A 19,562-nucleotide genomic window follows, 5' to 3' on the forward strand; every position below is an offset into this window, starting at 1 on the left:
AGTTACTTTAATAGAATTAAACTTGGTTTTTCTAACATTTAGTCTCCTTGTAGGAAATAATAGCTTTCGGTTTTCGTTATCACATTTAACTATTTCTTGTCAATAGAATTTCATAAAAAGGAATTAGATAGACTAACAGAGTTTATGAGAAATTATAAATATAGTAAAGATAAACTAAACACATTCTGTGGACGATGAAAGAAAGTTAAATTTTTATTGAATACTTCATTCTATTTCAATAGTAACGATTCTCCTTGTTTAAAAAAAAATAAAAATAAAAAAATAATGCAAACAACAGCCAATCATTTCCTTTGTTGTAAAAAGTGAACAAACAAATTCCCTTTATTTTTTCTTCTTCTTTTTCTTTCACTTTACAATGTCAGAATTAGATCAAGTCGAACAAGAATCAGCTAGACAAGAGTCTACAGTGACAGCACCATTTCCACCTTCTTCTAACTTACCTGAAGTCCAATCTCCACCACTTCCTGTCATTTCCTTTGTTACCCTGCTAGGTCAATCGCGTCGTGAAAGTAGCCTACCCAAAAGCCAAAATCAATCCTTAGCTTATGCAAACCTTGATAAAGTAGATGAAGAACTCAACTGGTATGCTAATAATCCATCTGCTTGAATCATTATTAATATTCCGTATTTATCTGTATAGTCCTATATGCCATGATATCATGAAAGAAGTCATTGCGACCACCTGTGGTCATTCCTTTTGGTAAATGATAATTAACTGAATTGGATGATAATGAAATATAATTTTTTATAATAGCTATGAATGTATATGTGAACAAATTAAATATCAACCTGAATGTCCTTTATGTAGATCACAACTATCTAGGACTGAAATGTATCCTAATTTTCAATGTAGGCCTCATATTAAGAATAAAATTAAGATAACTTACTTTTTTATAGTAAATCGATTAGCAGAATTAAGAACGCAAGTCGTTGAAAAAAGTGCACCAATTTATAAAAGTGATCCAATGGAAGCATTATTAAGAAGAATAAAAAATGATCGTTTATCCATCGCTACTTCCATGGCTAATTCACTTACTTATGCCGGTAATTGACTAAAGTAAGCTATATTCTATAACTCATGATGACATGGTAGATATTGAGAGTATATTTCAAAGTACATTGGATACTAAAAGAAAGATGGAGCGAGAAGAATTAAAGATCAAATCGGATTTACTAGATGCATTCTTGATTCGATTAAAAAACAGAAATGATACTGTAATAAAGGGCTTTATTTGATATGAGCGCAAACTAATGTGATTTGGTAGACAATACAAAATCTTATATTACAAAATAAGCTCATATTATCTGATTTGGACATGTTGGTTAGCAGACAACCCATACGGTCCTCTTCTTCATCTCCACCCCCACTTCTCCTGGCCGGACCTTCTTCTTCTTCTCCAATCACGAGAAGAAAAAGAAAATTCTCCGCAAGTTCATCTTGTTTCTAAAAATCAACAGTTGGCTAATATAAAAATAATAGGATATTGCCAGAAGAGATCAGCAGCAACCAGAAGATCAAAGTACAGAAGAAGCTGAAATGGATGATGGTAACACAAGAGTTGCCAGTCGTGTAAGATCTGAAGAAGCAGATGGCTTGAATGATCGGTCTCTTTCGAATCGTATGGATGAAAGATTTCATGATTTAAAGGAGTTGTATTATTCCAAAATGGCACCGGATCCAGAGAATGTCATACTAGATGAAGATGAAAGTAAGCAGATTGAAAATGAGAGCTGATCTGATAAACTCATTTTTGAACAGGATGCAGTCGACTGGAATCCTTTTCATCTGTCCTCTACGATGTCACTCGCTATGGTACTCTGGACGTCTTGGATACCCTTCACTATGCAGATACCACACACAGCACCTCCATTGTTTCCTCTATTGAATTCGACAAGGATGACGAACTCTTTGCGGTCGGTGGCATCTTGAAGGACATCAAGATTTATGATTTCAGGCTAACCTGTCGTGGTCCCAATGAGGCACGTACGGCTACTATCCATTGTCCTGTGCGTCGTATTAAGTGTGACAACAAGATTAGTTGTCTCTCCTGGAGTTCTTATATTAAGAGTCAAGTTGCTAGTGCAGACTATCAGGGTGTGATCAACGTATGGGATGTGACGACCGGTCAAAAGACCTCTTCCTTTGTTGAACACAAGAAGCGTGCGTGGAGTGTGGATACCAGTGCTAGAAATCCTAACTTGATTGCTTCGGGTAGTGATGATACCTCAGTCAAGGTTTGGTCATTAACCAGTCAGCGTTCCTTATTTACCTTTCAACACAAGGGAAATATCTGCTGTGCTAAATTTGCTCCCAACAATAGTAATTATTTAGCTGTCGGTAGCGCAGGTAAGTGAGGAATGGTGTGGTGTGAGCGAACAAAATGTTGATGAGCCAAATTAGACCATCAAATTATTTGTTATGATTTAAGAAATCCTAGTATTCCTTTACATACTTATCAAGGACATCAAAAGGCAGTGTCCTATGTTAAATGGATGAACGATGATGAACTTATATCAGCGTATATATAAAATTGTATTTTATCACAACAACACTCATGATTATTCACCCTAGTTCCACTGATAACTCTTTAAAATTATGGAATAGAGAAACAAGAGAATGTACAAGGACTTACACAGGTCATTTGAATGAAAAGAACTTTGTTGGTTTATCGGTTAATAATGATTGGATTGCTTGTGGCAGTGAAACAAATACAGTTTACACTTACCACAAGTACTCAAAGACACCGATTGCTAAATACAAGTTTCCTATTGATCCCATTCCTGTAAATTGATATTTCTTTGATGTGTTTATTTATATTTAAATATTTTTTGCGTGTAGGGAAAGATGATTACAGAGAATGATCCAACTTATTTCGTTAGCTCTGTTTGTTGGAAGAGAGATACTTCAAAGTTAATCTCTGCTAACAGTAAAGGCGTTGTTCGTGTGCTTCAATTAAAATAAACTGGTTAAATATGCAATTGTTCATTCATATAATGACATAATATTTCATCATAGCTCGTCCTTTGTCGCTTAATCACTCCTTCCACTCCTTCGTTTTTTCTCTTATTCTCTCTTAATTCTTCTATTGCCAATTCACTTAATATCGTATTCCAAATGCTCATGAGTGATTTTGGTTGGCGTACTGTGTAAAATATTTTTTCTTCTTCTTCTTCTTCATATTCTTTTATCACATCATTCCAAGCGTCCATCAGGGGTTTTGGTTTACGTACCGAATAGAGTATTACTTTTTCTTCCTCTTCTTTTTCTTCTTCTTTTTGTTTATTGAAATACCGTGTGATTGTATTGCGATGAACTGACTTTTTGTTATTTAAAGATTTTTTATTATTTTTGTTTGTGGTTGATTTAGGTTTAATTGTAATAGAAGGTTTTATATATTCTTGTGGTGTGATAAAAGCAGTGGAGACATTTATTGCATTCTTATTATTTGCTGTTTGCGATTGCTGTCTTCTCTTGGATAAAAAGGAATCTAATGTCGACATGGCAAATGATGATTGAGTAAAAGAAAAAAAGATTTTCTTGTAAAGCTATCAATTGTATCCCCTATACTCTTTTTTCAAAGTCAGTACCTTAATCAGTACTGTAATCCAAAATAAGACATTCCAAGTATGAAAGGCATCACAAAAATTTGATAAGAGTTGAATCCATATTACTACTGTGTAGGGCACAAAGTATATGAGCTATGCCACGCGAATGCTGATAGAAAAGTGAATAGGTAGGTCATCTGGTATAGTTTATTTATACAGGATACTATCTTGAAAGAATTCATTGAGCTTGTCCCAATTTCTTACAAGTTAATCAAACAGCAAAGAACGATACAAAGTAAGCAGTGAAGCTTTTTGGTCTTTACTTTACACTGATCATAGCAACTATTCACAAGACACATTAAAATGCACATAGTAAATCGTGAAAGGTCAAAAGTCAGGTAAAATCAACAAGGCAAAATTTAGGATCGTTCTCAAGCAAGTTTTCCTCTTCCTTATTTAGATTTTGTCTCAAAAGCTAAAGTTTGCTGCCCTTTCCTCGCTAAAATTCGGGGAAACGTCAGATCAGCACATCATTGTTGAATATTCTTTAAAAAGAACACTAGACTTTCTTCTTTAATACAAGATTTCTCAAATTGTCTGCTGTTTAAAATTGTAATTCGACAACTGAGATTCTTTAATTTGCAGTATTCAATAGAATAAATGACTATCTTCATTCTTTTTGTTCCATCATTTTGTACAAATTTATTATTCTTTTTTCATGAAGAAGAATGAACCAAAGAAAATATTTAATCCAACCAGAGAAAATATCAAGAAAAATGATCGTACTTAATCGTTTTGGTTATGTCCATTATTGAAACGTTTTCTGCGAAAGGATGTCTTTAATTTATTCCAATATCCTTCAATAGGGTTTAAGAACAGTAAGTATGGAGGCAAGTAGGCATGATTGTAACCTGTTTTGCTGGCATGTTCTTTCAATTCATTACAATGATGAACGAAAGCATTTTTTTTTTGGCTAGATTACGCCCTTTCATACCATTATGACTGGCAAACTAACTATTATAGACTGGCCAATTTGCGCAAGTTTAGTAAAAACGTTTACAAGAATAAACAATGTGATTTCAATTTTTTTGGACCCAGGTATAAGGGGAAAATTTGCTTGATAACAGTTTTTGTTTATTTACTTCTTTTTATACCCAACGACATTGAAATACTCATGAATTTACTTTGTAATATTCCCAGAGATTATACCGTCCAAGATAGTATACAAAAGTATTTAAAAGCAACAGATTATGTCCTCGTTATACGAACAGCAGAGTTACCTTGCAAGGAGAATCATATCAACGCATTTGCAATCGACAATTTACTATATCAACAAAAATTTCTGGAAAGTAGTTGGATCTTCCAATCAATAGGAAAGCTTAGAGAGGAATCTATTGATGAGATTTCTAAATTTTAGCTTACTATGGTAGCGATATAATAAGTATTTCTTGTAATAGCCCAAAGAAAGATGCTACTTTTCGTGTTATGCAGGTATTATTTGCTGAAAAACTTCATTTACAAATCAGTCGATCTAATGCATATATTTTTTTTATCTAGGAAACGGTGATAAATCAGAACAGCAAAAACTTTACCATATACAATCTTATCTCATATCGGGGCTATTTCACACAAACGAAAGATACAAGTAGTTGACCTAAAGAAGTTGAAAGGGGTCTGCTCTTTTGGAATGAAATTCCTAGAAATAAACGATATTATCAAAATACGAATGGCTGAATGGAGAGATAATGCATGTATACGGAAAGTTTTTAACCATTAACGTCTTTTGAATGATTGATTGTCCAAAAAATGTCTTTCAAGCAATCAATCTACTATAAGTTGCATAGTCACATATCCATAGTGTACCAACAAGCACCACAAGTGTGTTTATTAGCTTAAAAAACTGCCCTGATGTGCAAATTCATTTTTTAAAAAAAGGAGTCAGTAGCATTGTTTTGTGACCTTCAAGAGGTTCATACTTACCAATTATAGATGATGGTAGTGGAGTAGTCTTGGAAAATGATGTTATAAAAAGTTTATTTTTTGATACACGTACTTCGCATACACTTTATTCCGAAATTATTGGTGTACTTTTGAGAAAAAATCTCATGCAAAAGTAAAAATAAATTTAGTATAGAAGCAGGAAAAAGCTTTGAGCAAAATTACCAAGTTATTGAAGTTCAAACTTACCAAAGTGCATGTTGGATAATACAGCGATAACTGTGTTGAAAATTACAGAGTTCTAGGAAAAACGCGTCGTTCTTCGTTCTCTTCAGATCTTCTTCTAATCTGCCCTCTTCTTTTAGTCCCAGCACCCCGAAACCTCTCTGGTATGTCACCATTCAAGCAAAGGCTACAAACAATATGGATCATATTTAGGCATGCTGCTAAATCCAGATTCCATAAACGTCCACGAAGCTCTTCAACACATGAAGTATTTTGCAAGGTCTCTCTACAATTTTGATTTGTATATCTAAGGGACAGAAAAAAAAGTCAGCGAACAATTTTGATAATCATTGATTAGAGTATTTAATTACCTAAGCAAACCACGGCAAATAATTTCAGGATTATTTCGTCTTTGATATAGTCGTGGATTCGGTATTCTCTTGAAGGTTGTCAGACTACGATTTTCACAAGAAGGGCAGCACTGACTTGTTCGAAACTCATCAATCAAACACACCAAGAATCCATGCTTCCTCAGCAGCCTTCTGAATCTGACGCCTCTTACAGTTTCTTGATACCGGGTATTTGGAGCAGAATAGGATTGATAAAGCAAGAGAAAGAAGGAAAGAAACGGGGATTTTTATAATGTTATGATTTTTCCAAGTTAGTGATAACCAAATAAGTCGGAAGCAATAGGGCTTTTTAGATAGAAGCTAGATATTCTTTATTAAAGTGTGTTTATTTAAGGGGACTTAATCATAACTTCTTTGTCTTGAGATGTATAATAATTGGGACTTCTCAGAAGAACTATCGAGTTGTGTTTCCATTGGGTCATATTCATATTTATGTAAAATTATGCTTAAAAGAAAGGAGCTTTTGCAAGGAGAGACATTGTCATCTAGAAGTGAAGATGCATGCAACAAAATTATTTTGAGTAATCTTCAAGGTTTTTATAGATACTTAACCGCTAGATCGAGGACTTCTTAAACAGTAAGCCAATATGTTTTTTTTTTTTTTTTTTTTTTTTTAAGTAATTCATGCACCAGTAAGTTTATAAATTATTTTTTCTTTGTAGGATACTTGATTTATTAATTAAATAAATAAAATGTAAAATAGATCACACGTCGCAGTGAGGGGTGTGTTTCTAATGAAGACGAAAGAGCTTGAATTTTTCAAAAATAGTAGAAATGAGTTGAGGCCGTGATAATGGGACATTGTCGAAAATATATCGCCAGATGATGAGAAGGGCGTAGAAACATAAGATATGTAATTGTGTGTTATCAACAAAGCCATATCGCCGCAGGTTCCGGAGGATGTCTTGAATGTCACGGTGATCAAATTCTATATGTGGGGCAAATCTAGAAAGAGCTTCTTGCCAAATTAGCAATTTGGCTGGACAGAAGATAAACAAAGGATTGATATCTTTGCTAGAGGCAGGGCAAAAGCAGCACGCATCAAAGACGTCCGGTTTGAAGTGGGCCACAGAATTTTGACAGTGGAGCTTTCCATATATAAAACGGAAGCATAACGTTCTAGCCTCAGGTAGCATTTTCAGAGACCAAAATCAAGTCCAATGAAGAGAAAAATTTGTGAATTTTAAATCAATATTTATCTTTAAACCATACGATCTTTTTTTGAAGATGTATGAATAACTTGTGAAAATAGAGTATAACCTGTCTGCATTTTGTGTATGTTGAATATTTTCATACTGATAACATATTCCTGTCAATGATTAGTAATATCGTGAGGAAGAAGGAGATGCGCAGCGTTGACATGATCATCTCTTTCCCTTTTCTATGTTTCATGCTTTCATCCCTCCGTTACCTCATTGCCTAAAGCGTACTTGGCCAATTACATTGAGCGGAATAGTTTTTCCATTAAAAAAAGTTCATGGGACAAGAACCTTTCACGATGGATTTAGATAAAGCATAATTTCCTTTTACAGCCTGCTCATCCTCATTTGTTCTTGTAAAAGATGTTTATTTAGGTGCCATCATCTGATGTACATTATATAAAGCTTTACTGTTCACCCTCAATTGGACATTTGTTTGAAAAGATTGGTCGGGTGTTTAAATCTAGTTGAGCACTTTTTTTGAGTCTGGGTTGGTCAAGAAAAGAATATTAATTTGAGATTCATTGTTTAAAGAATAATTTAATTCAATGCTCTTAGATAAAGTACACTTTTCTAGGCATCTCAAAGTGTATAATGCAAGTAATGATACACCTTGGTACTAACAGACTTAACTGCGAGAAGATGAAAGTATAAACTCAAGTAGCGTTTATTAAGTTAAAATGAAAATGGCATTATCATTATCGTTAATCTCAAACTCAACTTTGATGGAGCTTTTGTCTTTCTAGTTATTTCTTGCATGCTCAAGCAAGCTTCTTTTAAAACCAATCATTAAATTTATGACAGAAAGTAGCCGAGTAGCGTCAAAGTTACCTTCGCTTTTCAGAATAGCTGAAACACCTTTTTATACTATTCACCAAGCAAAGCCTCATATCCCGCAAATCTAATAATATTTATTAACTTTAACTTACAGTTATGACTATTCAGGCAATGCATGGCTAGTATGTAGGCATTGAAGACTAAAGCACACACAATCTTAGTTCAGTTTTGTGTATTTTCTTTTTTCACGCCCACTTTACGTACGAAAAAAAAATGGATCCAACAACATGTATATCTCTGGTCAGCTTATTATTATTATCGACTGCCTTACAAAGCGCCTCAAACATGTCATGCGTTACTTTTGGAGTTTTCAAATCTGATTCTATCAACCCCTTTGTATGAAAATCGCTGGCATCTATGCCAGATTTTCTACAGGCGTATTACAAGCCATTGATATTATCACAAATGACTAAATCACACCGTTTGACGATTTTTTTTTCTTGCCATATTTTCAATTGAGCCATCTTTTTTCTTGACCAACCCAGACTCAAAAAAAGTGCTCAACTAGATTTAAACACCCGACCAATCTTTTCAAACAAATGTCCAATTGAGGGTGAACAGTAAAGCTTTATATAATGTACATCAGATGATGGCACCTAAATAAACATCTTTTACAAAAAAAAATGAGGATGGACAGACTGTATGTTGATTTCATCTTTATTGTGACAAGAAAGTACTTGACAATCATCATAAAAACCTTGGACAAGATGAGTCTCGGTCTCGTGTGAAGTTAGAGAACCCTGCATTTTCATTCAACGACCCGCAGATAGTACACAGACAATTCGTCAACTAAAACCAAGGATGCTTTGAATCTCAGTTGAATCGCGTACGACGACGATTACAAATAATCGAGTTTCACACTGAATTTCTTATCTTTCTTTTTCCTTGTAAAATGGAAACTGAACAGACAATGGAAGAAACAAGACCTTTGCTGTCTTTTAAAAACGAAGTTGCTTTGTCCAAACCATCTCCTTGGTATATCATTATACCCATCTTTGCTCTTGCCTTTTCATTCGGGTAGGAAGGATGATGATTGATGCATTCTCCTTTTTCTTAAACTCTCGTTAGGTCCGTCATTGCTCCTACTGTCCAAGTGCTTTCCATCATCTTTTGCTACAAGTAAAAAAAAAAAAAAAAAAAAAAAAAAAATCTATTGTTTTTATTTTCTCATGATGAACATGCCAATCAGATACTATGAAGAACGATCGACGGATGATTCTGATATTCCACTGGATCAATGCAATATTCCTGAAGTGCAATCGGTCGTTTCAGAGGCTCAAGCTGTCATTATGTTTTTAAGCTGTGCATCTGGTAAATAATAAAAAGTGAGGGGGATAGCATCATAATCTCGTCATCTCTAGCTCTCTTACTGGCCAGTTACTATGGTGTTTTGTCAGACCGTCGAGGCCGCCGATGCGTTATGCAAATCTCGATGCTGGGTGGCGTCCTTTTTTACTCCGGTATAGTGCTGACATTGAAATTTTACAAGACCTTTGATGTCTTTTTGCTCTACCTCGGACCCATCCTTCGTGGCTTGTTGGCAGGTGAATCTGTTCTGTTTTCGACGGCGAATGCGTATCTTTCTGATTGTACGACGGCCAGTGATAGGTAAAAAAAAAAAGTTCGAGAGGAAGGGGATGCATACTGACGGTTTCAACAGAACACTTGTGTTTGGTCGAATGATTGCCGCCATTTATTTGGGCACGACGTTAGGTAAGAGTTGATTCCCTACTTGTTTCAGTGACTCATCCAATCCGAGCAGGACCTTCCTTTAGCTCGTTCTTGATCAAACAGACGGGCACGGTCACCCATGTGTTTTACATGGCCATCTTGATCCACATCGGCTTTTTTCTCTATGTGACCTTTGTGTTGCCAGAATCCAAAGAGGCAGGCAGCGACAAGGAAAAGCCCAGACAGAGCCTGTGGGAGCGTATGAATGTGTTTTCGGCCTTTGCCATCTTTTATCGTACGCCTCCGCAGCATGCCAACCGATGGGCCCTTTTGATCCTGGCCGTCATTCACCTTGTCATCACCATGCTTCTCATGCCACCGATCATTCTGTACGGCATGCTCCAGTTTGGTTGGACGGCCTATGAGGGTGGACTGTTTATCAGTCTGGCTTCCTTCACCCGTCTCTTGATCATCGTCTGTCTTGTCCCGATCATCGTCGCCCGATGGTTTTCTGTCAAGGACATCCGACGCACCATCCTCTTGGACACCTGGCTAATTCGGGCCGGTCTCACGGCCGAGACGGTGGCCATGATCGCCTTTGGTCTGGCGACCACCAGTACGGCCTATACGATTACCGGTGTCTTGCAAGGATTCGCCGTCTTGGCCTCTCCGTCCGTTCGCTCCCTGGCCACGGTCCTTGTCGATCGCTCTGAACTAGGTGAATTGTGGGGGGCGATGGCTACCCTAGAAGCCTTTGCGAGTAAGTGCAGTCTGTGCTGCTTTATTTTTCTCACGTTGGTTGGATAGATATTTTATCTCAAGTGGTGATCAATGCCATCTACAGTGCCTCTGTTTCGACCATGCCTTATTTAACCTTCTTTTTCTGCGCTGGTTTGGCGGGTATGGCTGCTTTATTGGCTTTCTTTATTTATCCAACTGAAAAAATATCGGATGATCAAGAAGCTTGATGTATTATACCCACAGTCATAATAACGTTTCAAATCAAACTTTTTTTTTTGGTTTTCATGATCCCTTTACTCTCCTTGAACTCTTTTATTGGTTCAAATACCTTGTTTGTTCTTTGAGAGTGACATGAGCTGATTTATTTGTTTCACTGTCAAGTAAGAATGAAGTGTGTAACCTATGCTTGTCATTGTTCACATGATAATCATTGTATGTGCACTATTTATACTTGTGATGAATAAGCAAGGTTCTGCTTTTTCTCTAAAAAAAGAAGTCTTGTTGTAAAATGATGTGAATGACGATTATAATTTTACTATTTTTGTAAATTTAAATCAAAACATGCCTCAAGGGGAATTATTTTTTTATTTCATTTTTATACAAAAATAGAAAGAAAGGGGGTTGTGTTACTATACATCATGATGCATTAGGAAACATGTCTTTGCTTAATTCATCTCTACTTGAATTAAAATATCTATCTTCATGTTGACCAAACAGACTAAAGAGATTGAATCGTCTTTTAGCAGGTGAATGATTCAAGTAGATGATTGAGTTAAAATCGGGTGAATCTTTGTGTATCCTTGAACTACTGCCACTGGCCATAGAGGAGATGGAATAATTAGAAGGCGATTTCTTGTTTTTATGTAACAATCGTTTAAAGTCACTTCCTTCAAATTCTTCATTCGGTTTTTTATTGCTTGTGAATAATTCTTGAAATAAACCAGATATGGATTGATTGGGTGCCATGATACAATTGAAAAAAAATGGAGAAAATAAAAAAGGGAAATGAAGAAAGAAAAAAAAGAAAGAAATAGTTGAGATTCATACTTTATATAGATTACACACATTGTTAAATTTATATTCCGACATTAATTGTCCTCTGCCTTTCCCTTTTTTACAACTCAGTCCCAAAACATAGAGAGGATTCGACAAGGTATGGATGGATGACTGATGGATGAAAATAAACAAAATTTGTTTTGACTTGTGCTGATAGTACAATCAAAATAATTTTGATTTCTTTGTTATGACACCATAAAAAGAAATAGAATGAATTTTAAAAGAGGATGAATTTTGAAACAAACTTGAAGCATATGATAATTTATATTTTTACTTTGTAATGGAATATTATTATTATTTTTTTACTTTAGAGCAAATGATTTAGGATGAAACATTAGAGAATAATAATGATGAAATAAAGCTTGTTTAAACAATAATGCAAAATGACATGTAATCTTATTAACATTGGATAATCATCGTCAATGAAAAAAAGAATAAAAGATTAGACCAAGGCATATGTACAGATACATTTTAAAATAAGGCTACTATTGCGTTTCTAATAAAATTGAGATTGTATTACATGTTTGTCTTGTAATAATAAAACAAGGAGTCATTTGCTAAAATGATTTAAGCTCTTTGATTAATGCATGCTTAAATGTTGAATTGAATCAAATTATGTGAATTGATATCAACTTTCTAAATGAAAACTGTTAAGAACAATCGATTCTTTCTCTTTAAAATGACATCAATTGAATATGTATGTGCGTAGCTTGGTTTATACAAAATATGAAGTCACCAGTTATGTGATACATACAACAAGTTTCATCCTTGATGTTTGTCTTCTTTTTAGGCTAGTTTTTATATTAAACATATTCATGAGCTCATCTTGACTGAATTCATTCAAGGAGAGAGAAAAAAGAAGCTTTTTCAAAGGTTGTACAAAATTCATAATCAAACCAAGATATATTAAACATCGTCATGAGAGAGATGTGGAGCGTTTGATGTTTATTTTTGAACAGATTAAATTATATTTTTTGCCCATTCCTAGTAAAAGAGTGATATTATCGTCATTTTAGTGTCGCATCATCCTACTTTACAGTTGGAATTAGGTTCGATGACCTTTAAGAAAGAGGTTATTTTGAAACGAGAAAAAAGTTCCTTTTTTGGGCTATCTTTAGCAACAAAGAAATAACAACCAAGATTCATCATCCCCTTTCTCGGTTACTACAGTACTTGAAAGATAGTGAACATCTTCTTTTTCAAAAAAAAAAAAAAAAAACAAAGACGAGTCTGATAACAGCATGATTAGATTATCTCTGATTGCTCACAAGGGTCTCACAACCCTTTCAATTTCCCTTCCACCTTTACTCTAAAGGACATGCCTTGATGATATCATCCAAATACAACTATTTCCTTCTCTATCAAAATATAGCGCGGTTGTGTGTGGAAGATTAAAAAAAAAAGTCAACTGAGAAGAAAAATAAAAAAAAACAATTCTTTCATGTCTGAAATAATTAAAAAATCGAGATGGTTATCGGATGAAGATGACACAAAAGAAGAAAAGCAAGAGAAAACCACAAAGAAAAGAAAGCAAAACAAGCCAAAGGTAGAAAGACAGCCAGAACCAGAAGAAAGCGTACCACGACCGAAAAGACCGGTACAGACAGCGTATCCTTATTTACGTGAATGTCGACATGTGGATTGTTATGAACGTTTGAATCATATCGAAGAAGGCTCTTATGGTATCGTCTACAGAGCAAGAGATAAAGAGACGGGAGATATTGTTGCACTCAAAAAGTTGAAACTTCAACTGACCCAAGGTGGATTTCCTGTGACGAGTTTAAGAGAGATTCACGCTCTAGTTAATATAAAACATACCAACATTGTCAATGTACGTGAGATTGTCATGGGAAACCATATGGATCAGTAAGTACACCTCTCTCTCTCCCTTTCCCTTCTATTCATCCTCTAGTTCACGTACTCATTTTGCTTGTTAGAGTGTTTATTGTAATGGACTTTATTGAACATGATTTAAAAGGACTGATGCAAGACATGCGAGCACCCTTTTTACAATCAGAAATTAAAACACTCATGATTCAATTACTCTCTGCAGTTGCTCTAATGCATGACAATTGGGTTATTCATCGTGATTTAAAAACAAGTAATTTATTATTGAATAATCGTGGAGAGATCAAAGTCGCTGATTTTGGACTTGCAAGGAAATATGGTAGTCCGATGGGCCACATGACACAATTGGTAGTGACATTATGGTATCGAGCTCCTGAGCTGTTACTAGGCGGAAAAGAATACACGACAGCTATTGATATGTGGTCCGTTGGGTGTATTTTTGCAGAGCTATTGAACAATGAGCCACTCTTGCCAGGAAGAAGTGAACTGGATCAGTTGGACAGGGTAAATCACACTGGGACCTGTCTCTCATTCTCAACTCACTCGTCTTTTTCTAGATATTCAAGTTATTAGGAAGTCCTAGTGAAGAGATTTGGCCAGGTTATTTAGAACTTCCACATGCAAAGAATATATCTCCCATCTATCAACCGTAAGTTTTTTTTATATATACGCCCAAAGTCAATCGTCAACACTTTGTCTAGATATAGCAATTTGAGAAGTAAATTTACAAACTTGACCCAAGCTGGCTTGGACTTGCTATCCAAATTTCTAACGTATGATCCAGCCAAACGTATCACAGCCGAACAAGCTTTAAAACATCCTTATTTTACTGAAGCTCCAGCACCAAAAGACCCTGCTCTCTTTCCTACCTGGCCATCCAAAGGATCAGGACACAAGTAAGATAGCTAAAAGACAGATCTTTCTTACTCATCTTTATATCAATAGAAAGCGTGCCTTCAGTCCTTCAGCACCCGCTGCTGCTCATGGTAAACATGATGAAGATGCAGGTTTAGAAGGCACTATTTTCGGTGGTCAATCAGATACGGCAGGATTTAGGTTAAAATTGGGATAGAAAAGTAAATGTTTATGTAAAAAGAGGAGGGGAATAAGTAATTTAAAAGACAGTACGTTTATCGGTCATGACACGAACAATACAACCATTTCCAGCAACTTCTGTCAACTAAATAAAAAAAAAAAAAATGGGTCAATCGTTTGATCTCTCTCTCTTTTAAAATTCCTTGCCTTTTCATGCCAAGTCAGCAACACGCTTGAATTGTATAACTCGGGTTTGCCTAAGCCTGCATAAAGATACTTCATCAATACATCTTGCTGTTCAGGATTAAGAGATTTCACAATATCAGCAATATCAGCGGCTCTAAACATGTTCAAGACCTCTGTTACCATCTTTGTGCTTTCAGCCTGTGGGCAGTGTCAGTCCACTTTTCTCACCGTTCTTTATTTTTTTCTTCTTACCTTTGCATTCTCGAGATGACGTCCGTAAGGAGGGTCTTGTAAGGCACAGGCTAACGCGCCATTCATGTCTCCTCTAAGAAAAAGAATGAGTCAAGGTGTGTTGTGAAGATGACAGTAGGGCTTACTTTGAAAGCAAATTACGAACGTCTGTATTGCGTGTGTGGGTAGCCGAATTGACTTGTTCGGTACTCAAGCCAGTTTCAAACTCGGCAAGAATCTCATCCTCTGTGTAGGCATCTTCATCATATTGGTCAATGTCAATCTTACGCCAAGACATGTTTTTAAAGTGAAAAAGGAAAAAAAAAAAAAAAAAAAAAAAAAAAAAAAAAAAAGAGAATTGAACTACGTCAATCATAATTTGGGGGGGGGACGAAGAGCGGGATTGTAATTGATATCGAATGAAATGAGTTTTTGACTCCGTTTATCTGCTAAAGGTACATGATATAAGAAAGAAATTAAAAAATGTTTATTATTAAATCTTCATTTGACATTAATTCAACCAAAGTAGACATTAAATTAGCAATATCACCATTGGATCTTTGCCAAACAAAAGTCTTTAAACGTTCTAACCTTGTTTGTGCTGTGTTTGTCGTCTTTTGTGATATCGAGTTGGATATGATTTCTTCTTTTGCTTCACTAATCAATATTTGAATATGAATTGGTAAGGCATAGACATCTTCTGTTATACTGGTTGTTGACAAATAAGTCTTTATGTCTGGTGCAGTCAGTAAATGGATTAAATAGTTATATTGAAATGGCTGTTCTTCTTCTATAAAAAGATTATCCAGACAATACCCACAAGAAGAGCTATAAGGATGCGTATTATTATGGTTATAGTTTATATTAATGTTATTATTATTAGGTATAGTCATTGGCATCATGATTAGATTTAAAAAAAGAAAGAAAACGTTGGAAAAAAAAATAATACCACGTTACTTATGGTTTCCTGATTGGTTCATTTACTCCTCTCTTTCCGCAATTAGACATGGTCTATCTACCCAGCATGTTGGTTTTATTAAATTATCTGAGACTCAATGGGACTATTTTTTTTTATAAAGCAGATCAAATGAGACTTTGTTTAGCACCGGACCATCCAAACCAGTCTCTCTTTTTCTCTCTTTAGACATGGACCTGAATCAGTTTTTTAAAATAGGATCCTTGAATCTTTCACTCGCCATCCTTCTCCGAGCCTCAACGATGCCAAGAGTGAGCCTTCTGTCTTGTCCAACCGTTTTTCTACACTTGAGTCAGTATTCCTCGACAGAGCTTATGACAAGCGGACATGGTATAGCTTAAATTTCCCTTCTTTTCATGGTGTCTACAGCAAGACGAGAGAAGGATGGGCTTGTGATTCATGACAGTGAAAAGTCAAGCTCTCGCTTGATAAAAGTGCCAACTTGATTTTTTTTAATTGTTTCATTTTGCTTAATTTAGTCAAAGTGATGTGCGGTAGATCTGGCAAGTACTAGCCGTATGGTTCTGTTACTCTTTAGGTTCTTGATGATGATCCAAAATGCCCTCTTTTGGTGCTTTGTACTATATGTACCTGTGCGATTTTGCAGTGACTTTTCATGCACAAGTTGTTTGCTTCACCACAAAACAAGTACAAATTAAAATTTGTTCAGGAACGGAAAAAATGATCCTCCTTTTTTTCTTTTTTTTTTTTTTGAGATACACCGCTGTAGTATTTAGATAATCTCAAAGTTGACAAGTTTAAAAAAAAGACTTGGCTTAGCTATTTCCCTTCTGTTCTCTTTACTCTATTGTCGCATCTTTATCTATTCTATATAAAAACTCTGATAAATAAATACCTGCTCTTTTCTGGCTGATTACTGACACAGACATCACAATGAGAATACTGAGCAAGTTTCTAGAATATGAAATTAATGTATTCTTGAAATTTGTTGGTAAGCTCTCTATGTCACTGACTTACAAAAACAGCAGTTCAATAAGTTGGTCTGAATTTTAGTCCAGTCATTCACAAAATAGATTGCTGTAAAGGAACTGAATTGTTCGTATGTTTTGAACGTGAGATGGTCGTAATCTGTATGTGATTACAAGTTCAGTTCAAATATCAGTACAATTAGTCCTATAGGCAGGGCTTGTAGCTAGCAATAAAGTAAGCTGATCTCAACAGACACTGACTTTTATAACGATCAGACCCCTGCAAAAGTACCCCATCATAATTTCTTGTCTTTACTGTTTGCAATAGCTGTTAAGTGATCATTTGCCACCGGAAATAACCATAGAAATCAATGAGCCCTGAAAGCTCAAGATGAACGCAACCTTTCCCACTCAATTGAATATGAGTTTATGCTGTGATAAACAAAGAACGTGATGAGATTAAGCATACAAATTCATGTGTGGATTTGCAAATAAGGGTTCTATTTATTTTTCATAATGTGTTATAAAATTAGAGTAAGCAAGCTTCAAAAGTTAAAGTATTTTTATATCAAACACCTCCCATTAAATTAAACTTACAAAATATAAAAATACTTTTTGAAGAAAGATTTAGCTCGATTGTATCATAATGCAGGACCTACCAGTTCACAAGATCAAACACAAAGTCTTAATTTTTTTTATATTGCACGAATAATAAAGATGTGGCTGCATGCAGATCAGTGATTGACATCTATTTTAAACAAGTAGTTCATTCTTCAGTTGATGTTTATTCTACAAAAAAAAGAGGGAAATTAAGGTGTGCCTGTTCGTTTCTGTTCATTATCAATCCCCGCTTGACATGCCAGCATCCCTTGAAGATGAATGCCTTATCCTCTCTCTCTCAATCGGTTCACTGAACAGACAAGGGAAAGGTTTGAGCCAGAAGGTTGATCTGTTCTTTTTGAGTTTGCCAAAGACGCATGGCCTATCCAAAAGCCATTTCAAGCCTCGTTCTCTTCCCACTTTGGCCCAATCCAGCGTTCTTTATCCTCCTGCACCTCTCTGACCACCCTCAAATCTCTATCATTTCTTTCCACAGCCCACTGTGATGCATCAGACCCAACAACCAATATCAACTACTCATCCGTCCAATGGATATGTTCTTGGCCCGACCTACAGAAAACGAACCAAATCCAAAGGGGGTCATTTCCCATTCGCTTGATGGCAATCTTGGCTGATCGCTTGCGATCAGTGGATCCCTGTGTCCTTTCCAGATGTCTCTCTCTCTCTCTTTTTTTTTTTTTATTCCTTGAGGTTTTCCTAGGACCCTTTTCAGAGAGGGGAGGGGGAGGGTCACGCCAGTTGCTTTCTGACGATCCCATGGTTGACCTGACAGTGATCGATGATGGGTGTGTGAAATGATCAAGAGACACAAACCAGCTTTGTGCAAGTAGGTTCTCAAAGAGCAAAAGTGTTCAAAATTTAAAAATAAAGGGTCTTGACAGATGGGTCACGAAACCCGAAATGGACATCCTCTTTTGTCATCAATCTCCTTTTTTTTATTTGTTTTCATCAAGCCTGGAGCGTTTCATGATCCGGTGAACGCGTTTAAGCAGCCTGCTTCCGTGCTGTTTCTTATCCAAAGAGGTGGCCTCCAACGTCGCTTCCAATGCTTGCAGACAGGCCATCATCTTTTCATTCTCTGCCACAAATTCACAGGCCCACTGAATCTCTTGACGGCTGACGACCTTTTGGATCGTCTTGGATTGGACCAAGAGCGCCAGACAGCCTTCACGGGCATACTTGCAGGCCTGGACGAGGAGACTGCCCGGTCGGGTCCGCCGTGTGACCGGGTCCAGGAAGTCACCGAGCAGGGACAGGTCGGGATCGTATTTGGTCAGGATCTGGGCATGGTCCCCGTTGGCCAGGAGGGCAAAGAGCGGGGTCTTGTGGGCAGCATCCCGACGGTTGATGTCTGCGCCGCGAGAGATCAAGAGATCCATGACCGGTTCCGGCGCTTGGCAGAATCGGGCGGCATAGTGAAGCGGGGTCCAGCCATCTCCGTCCGTGGCGTTCGGGTTCGCCTTGTGGTTCAAGAGGAGTTCCAGGCTGGGCAGAGGCTGCTGAGGAAGGTGAAGGGAGACCATGTGGATCGCTTGGACATTGTAGACATCGCACGCGCTCGCATCCGCCCCGTTCTCGAGCAGGAGCTTGAGCATTGACCAGAGTCTCTTTGGGTTCCCATGGGCTATTGCGAGATGAAGTAACGTGTTGTCCGTCTCTGGGTCACGCGTGTTCAAGAGCGTCGAGAGTTCGACGCCCTGGTTGTGATCCACGTAATACTGAAGGACGCCCAGATCGCCCAATTCGGCTGCTTTCCAGATCGACATCTCCGGTTTCTCTGTCGGCTCTTCTAATTCGATCGAGATGTGCTGTGATCCGGTCACGGAGCCTTGGAGGATCCTGCTGTTCAGGTTGGTTTCCTGAGGCGACTTTGTGTTGCTCAATAACGCAAACGTACGACTCAATACAGTCGGCATGGAAGTTAAAAGGCGAAAAGAGTGTTAAATATTAAAAAAGGAGGGCCAAATACTTTACGGAAATTTTGTTTATATTTTAGTTTAATCCAATGGTCTCTATCTTTAGGCAAGACTCTAATGAGCAATAACCACTTTTATTATTCTCCCTCTCTTGTCTAAAATGGAAAACTTGAATT

General features: G+C 36.6%; 6 protein-coding genes across 6 annotated transcripts; 3 read left to right on the top strand and 3 right to left on the bottom strand.

Annotated features, from left to right (window-relative positions):
• Positions 1–376: 376 nt before the first annotated feature.
• RO3G_04145 (uncharacterized protein) lies at positions 377–3,172 on the top strand (the record flags this gene model as incomplete). The annotated part of the gene is made up of 12 exons (XM_067658735.1): positions 377–603; positions 662–721; positions 776–825; positions 919–1,065; positions 1,199–1,236; positions 1,287–1,343; positions 1,502–1,730; positions 1,781–2,368; positions 2,423–2,540; positions 2,627–2,804; positions 2,861–2,905; positions 3,038–3,172. The coding sequence occupies 12 exons, from the start codon at positions 377–379 to the stop codon at positions 3,170–3,172; spliced, it is 1,872 nt and encodes a 623-aa protein (XP_067514836.1).
• Positions 3,173–9,086: 5,914 nt separating this feature from the next.
• On the top strand, positions 9,087–10,815 carry RO3G_04146 (uncharacterized protein; the record flags this gene model as incomplete). The annotated part of the gene is made up of 7 exons (XM_067658736.1): positions 9,087–9,193; positions 9,245–9,295; positions 9,366–9,487; positions 9,643–9,784; positions 9,837–9,889; positions 10,053–10,607; positions 10,655–10,815. The coding sequence occupies 7 exons, from the start codon at positions 9,087–9,089 to the stop codon at positions 10,813–10,815; spliced, it is 1,191 nt and encodes a 396-aa protein (XP_067514837.1).
• Positions 10,816–11,224: 409 nt separating this feature from the next.
• RO3G_04147 (uncharacterized protein) lies at positions 11,225–11,554 on the bottom strand (the record flags this gene model as incomplete). The annotated part of the gene is made up of 1 exon (XM_067658737.1): positions 11,225–11,554. The coding sequence occupies one exon, from the start codon at positions 11,552–11,554 to the stop codon at positions 11,225–11,227; it is 330 nt and encodes a 109-aa protein (XP_067514838.1).
• Positions 11,555–13,085: 1,531 nt separating this feature from the next.
• RO3G_04148 (uncharacterized protein) lies at positions 13,086–14,145 on the top strand (the record flags this gene model as incomplete). Its single annotated transcript, XM_067658738.1, has 3 exons — positions 13,086–13,510; positions 13,582–13,996; positions 14,050–14,145. The coding sequence occupies 3 exons, from the start codon at positions 13,086–13,088 to the stop codon at positions 14,143–14,145; spliced, it is 936 nt and encodes a 311-aa protein (XP_067514839.1).
• Positions 14,146–14,606: 461 nt separating this feature from the next.
• On the bottom strand, positions 14,607–15,242 carry RO3G_04149 (uncharacterized protein; the record flags this gene model as incomplete). Its single annotated transcript, XM_067658739.1, has 4 exons — positions 14,607–14,672; positions 14,816–14,911; positions 14,966–15,038; positions 15,091–15,242. The coding sequence occupies 4 exons, from the start codon at positions 15,240–15,242 to the stop codon at positions 14,607–14,609; spliced, it is 387 nt and encodes a 128-aa protein (XP_067514840.1).
• Positions 15,243–18,405: 3,163 nt separating this feature from the next.
• Positions 18,406–19,386, bottom strand: RO3G_04150 (uncharacterized protein; the record flags this gene model as incomplete). Its single annotated transcript, XM_067658740.1, has 1 exon — positions 18,406–19,386. One exon carries the CDS (start codon positions 19,384–19,386, stop codon positions 18,406–18,408), a length of 981 nt encoding a protein of 326 aa, XP_067514841.1.
• Positions 19,387–19,562: the final 176 nt, after the last annotated feature.

The sequence above is a fragment of the Rhizopus delemar genome, genomic scaffold, assembly GCF_000149305.1.
Source record: "Rhizopus delemar RA 99-880 supercont3.2 genomic scaffold, whole genome shotgun sequence".
Lineage (NCBI taxonomy): Eukaryota > Fungi > Mucoromycota > Mucoromycetes > Mucorales > Rhizopodaceae > Rhizopus > Rhizopus delemar.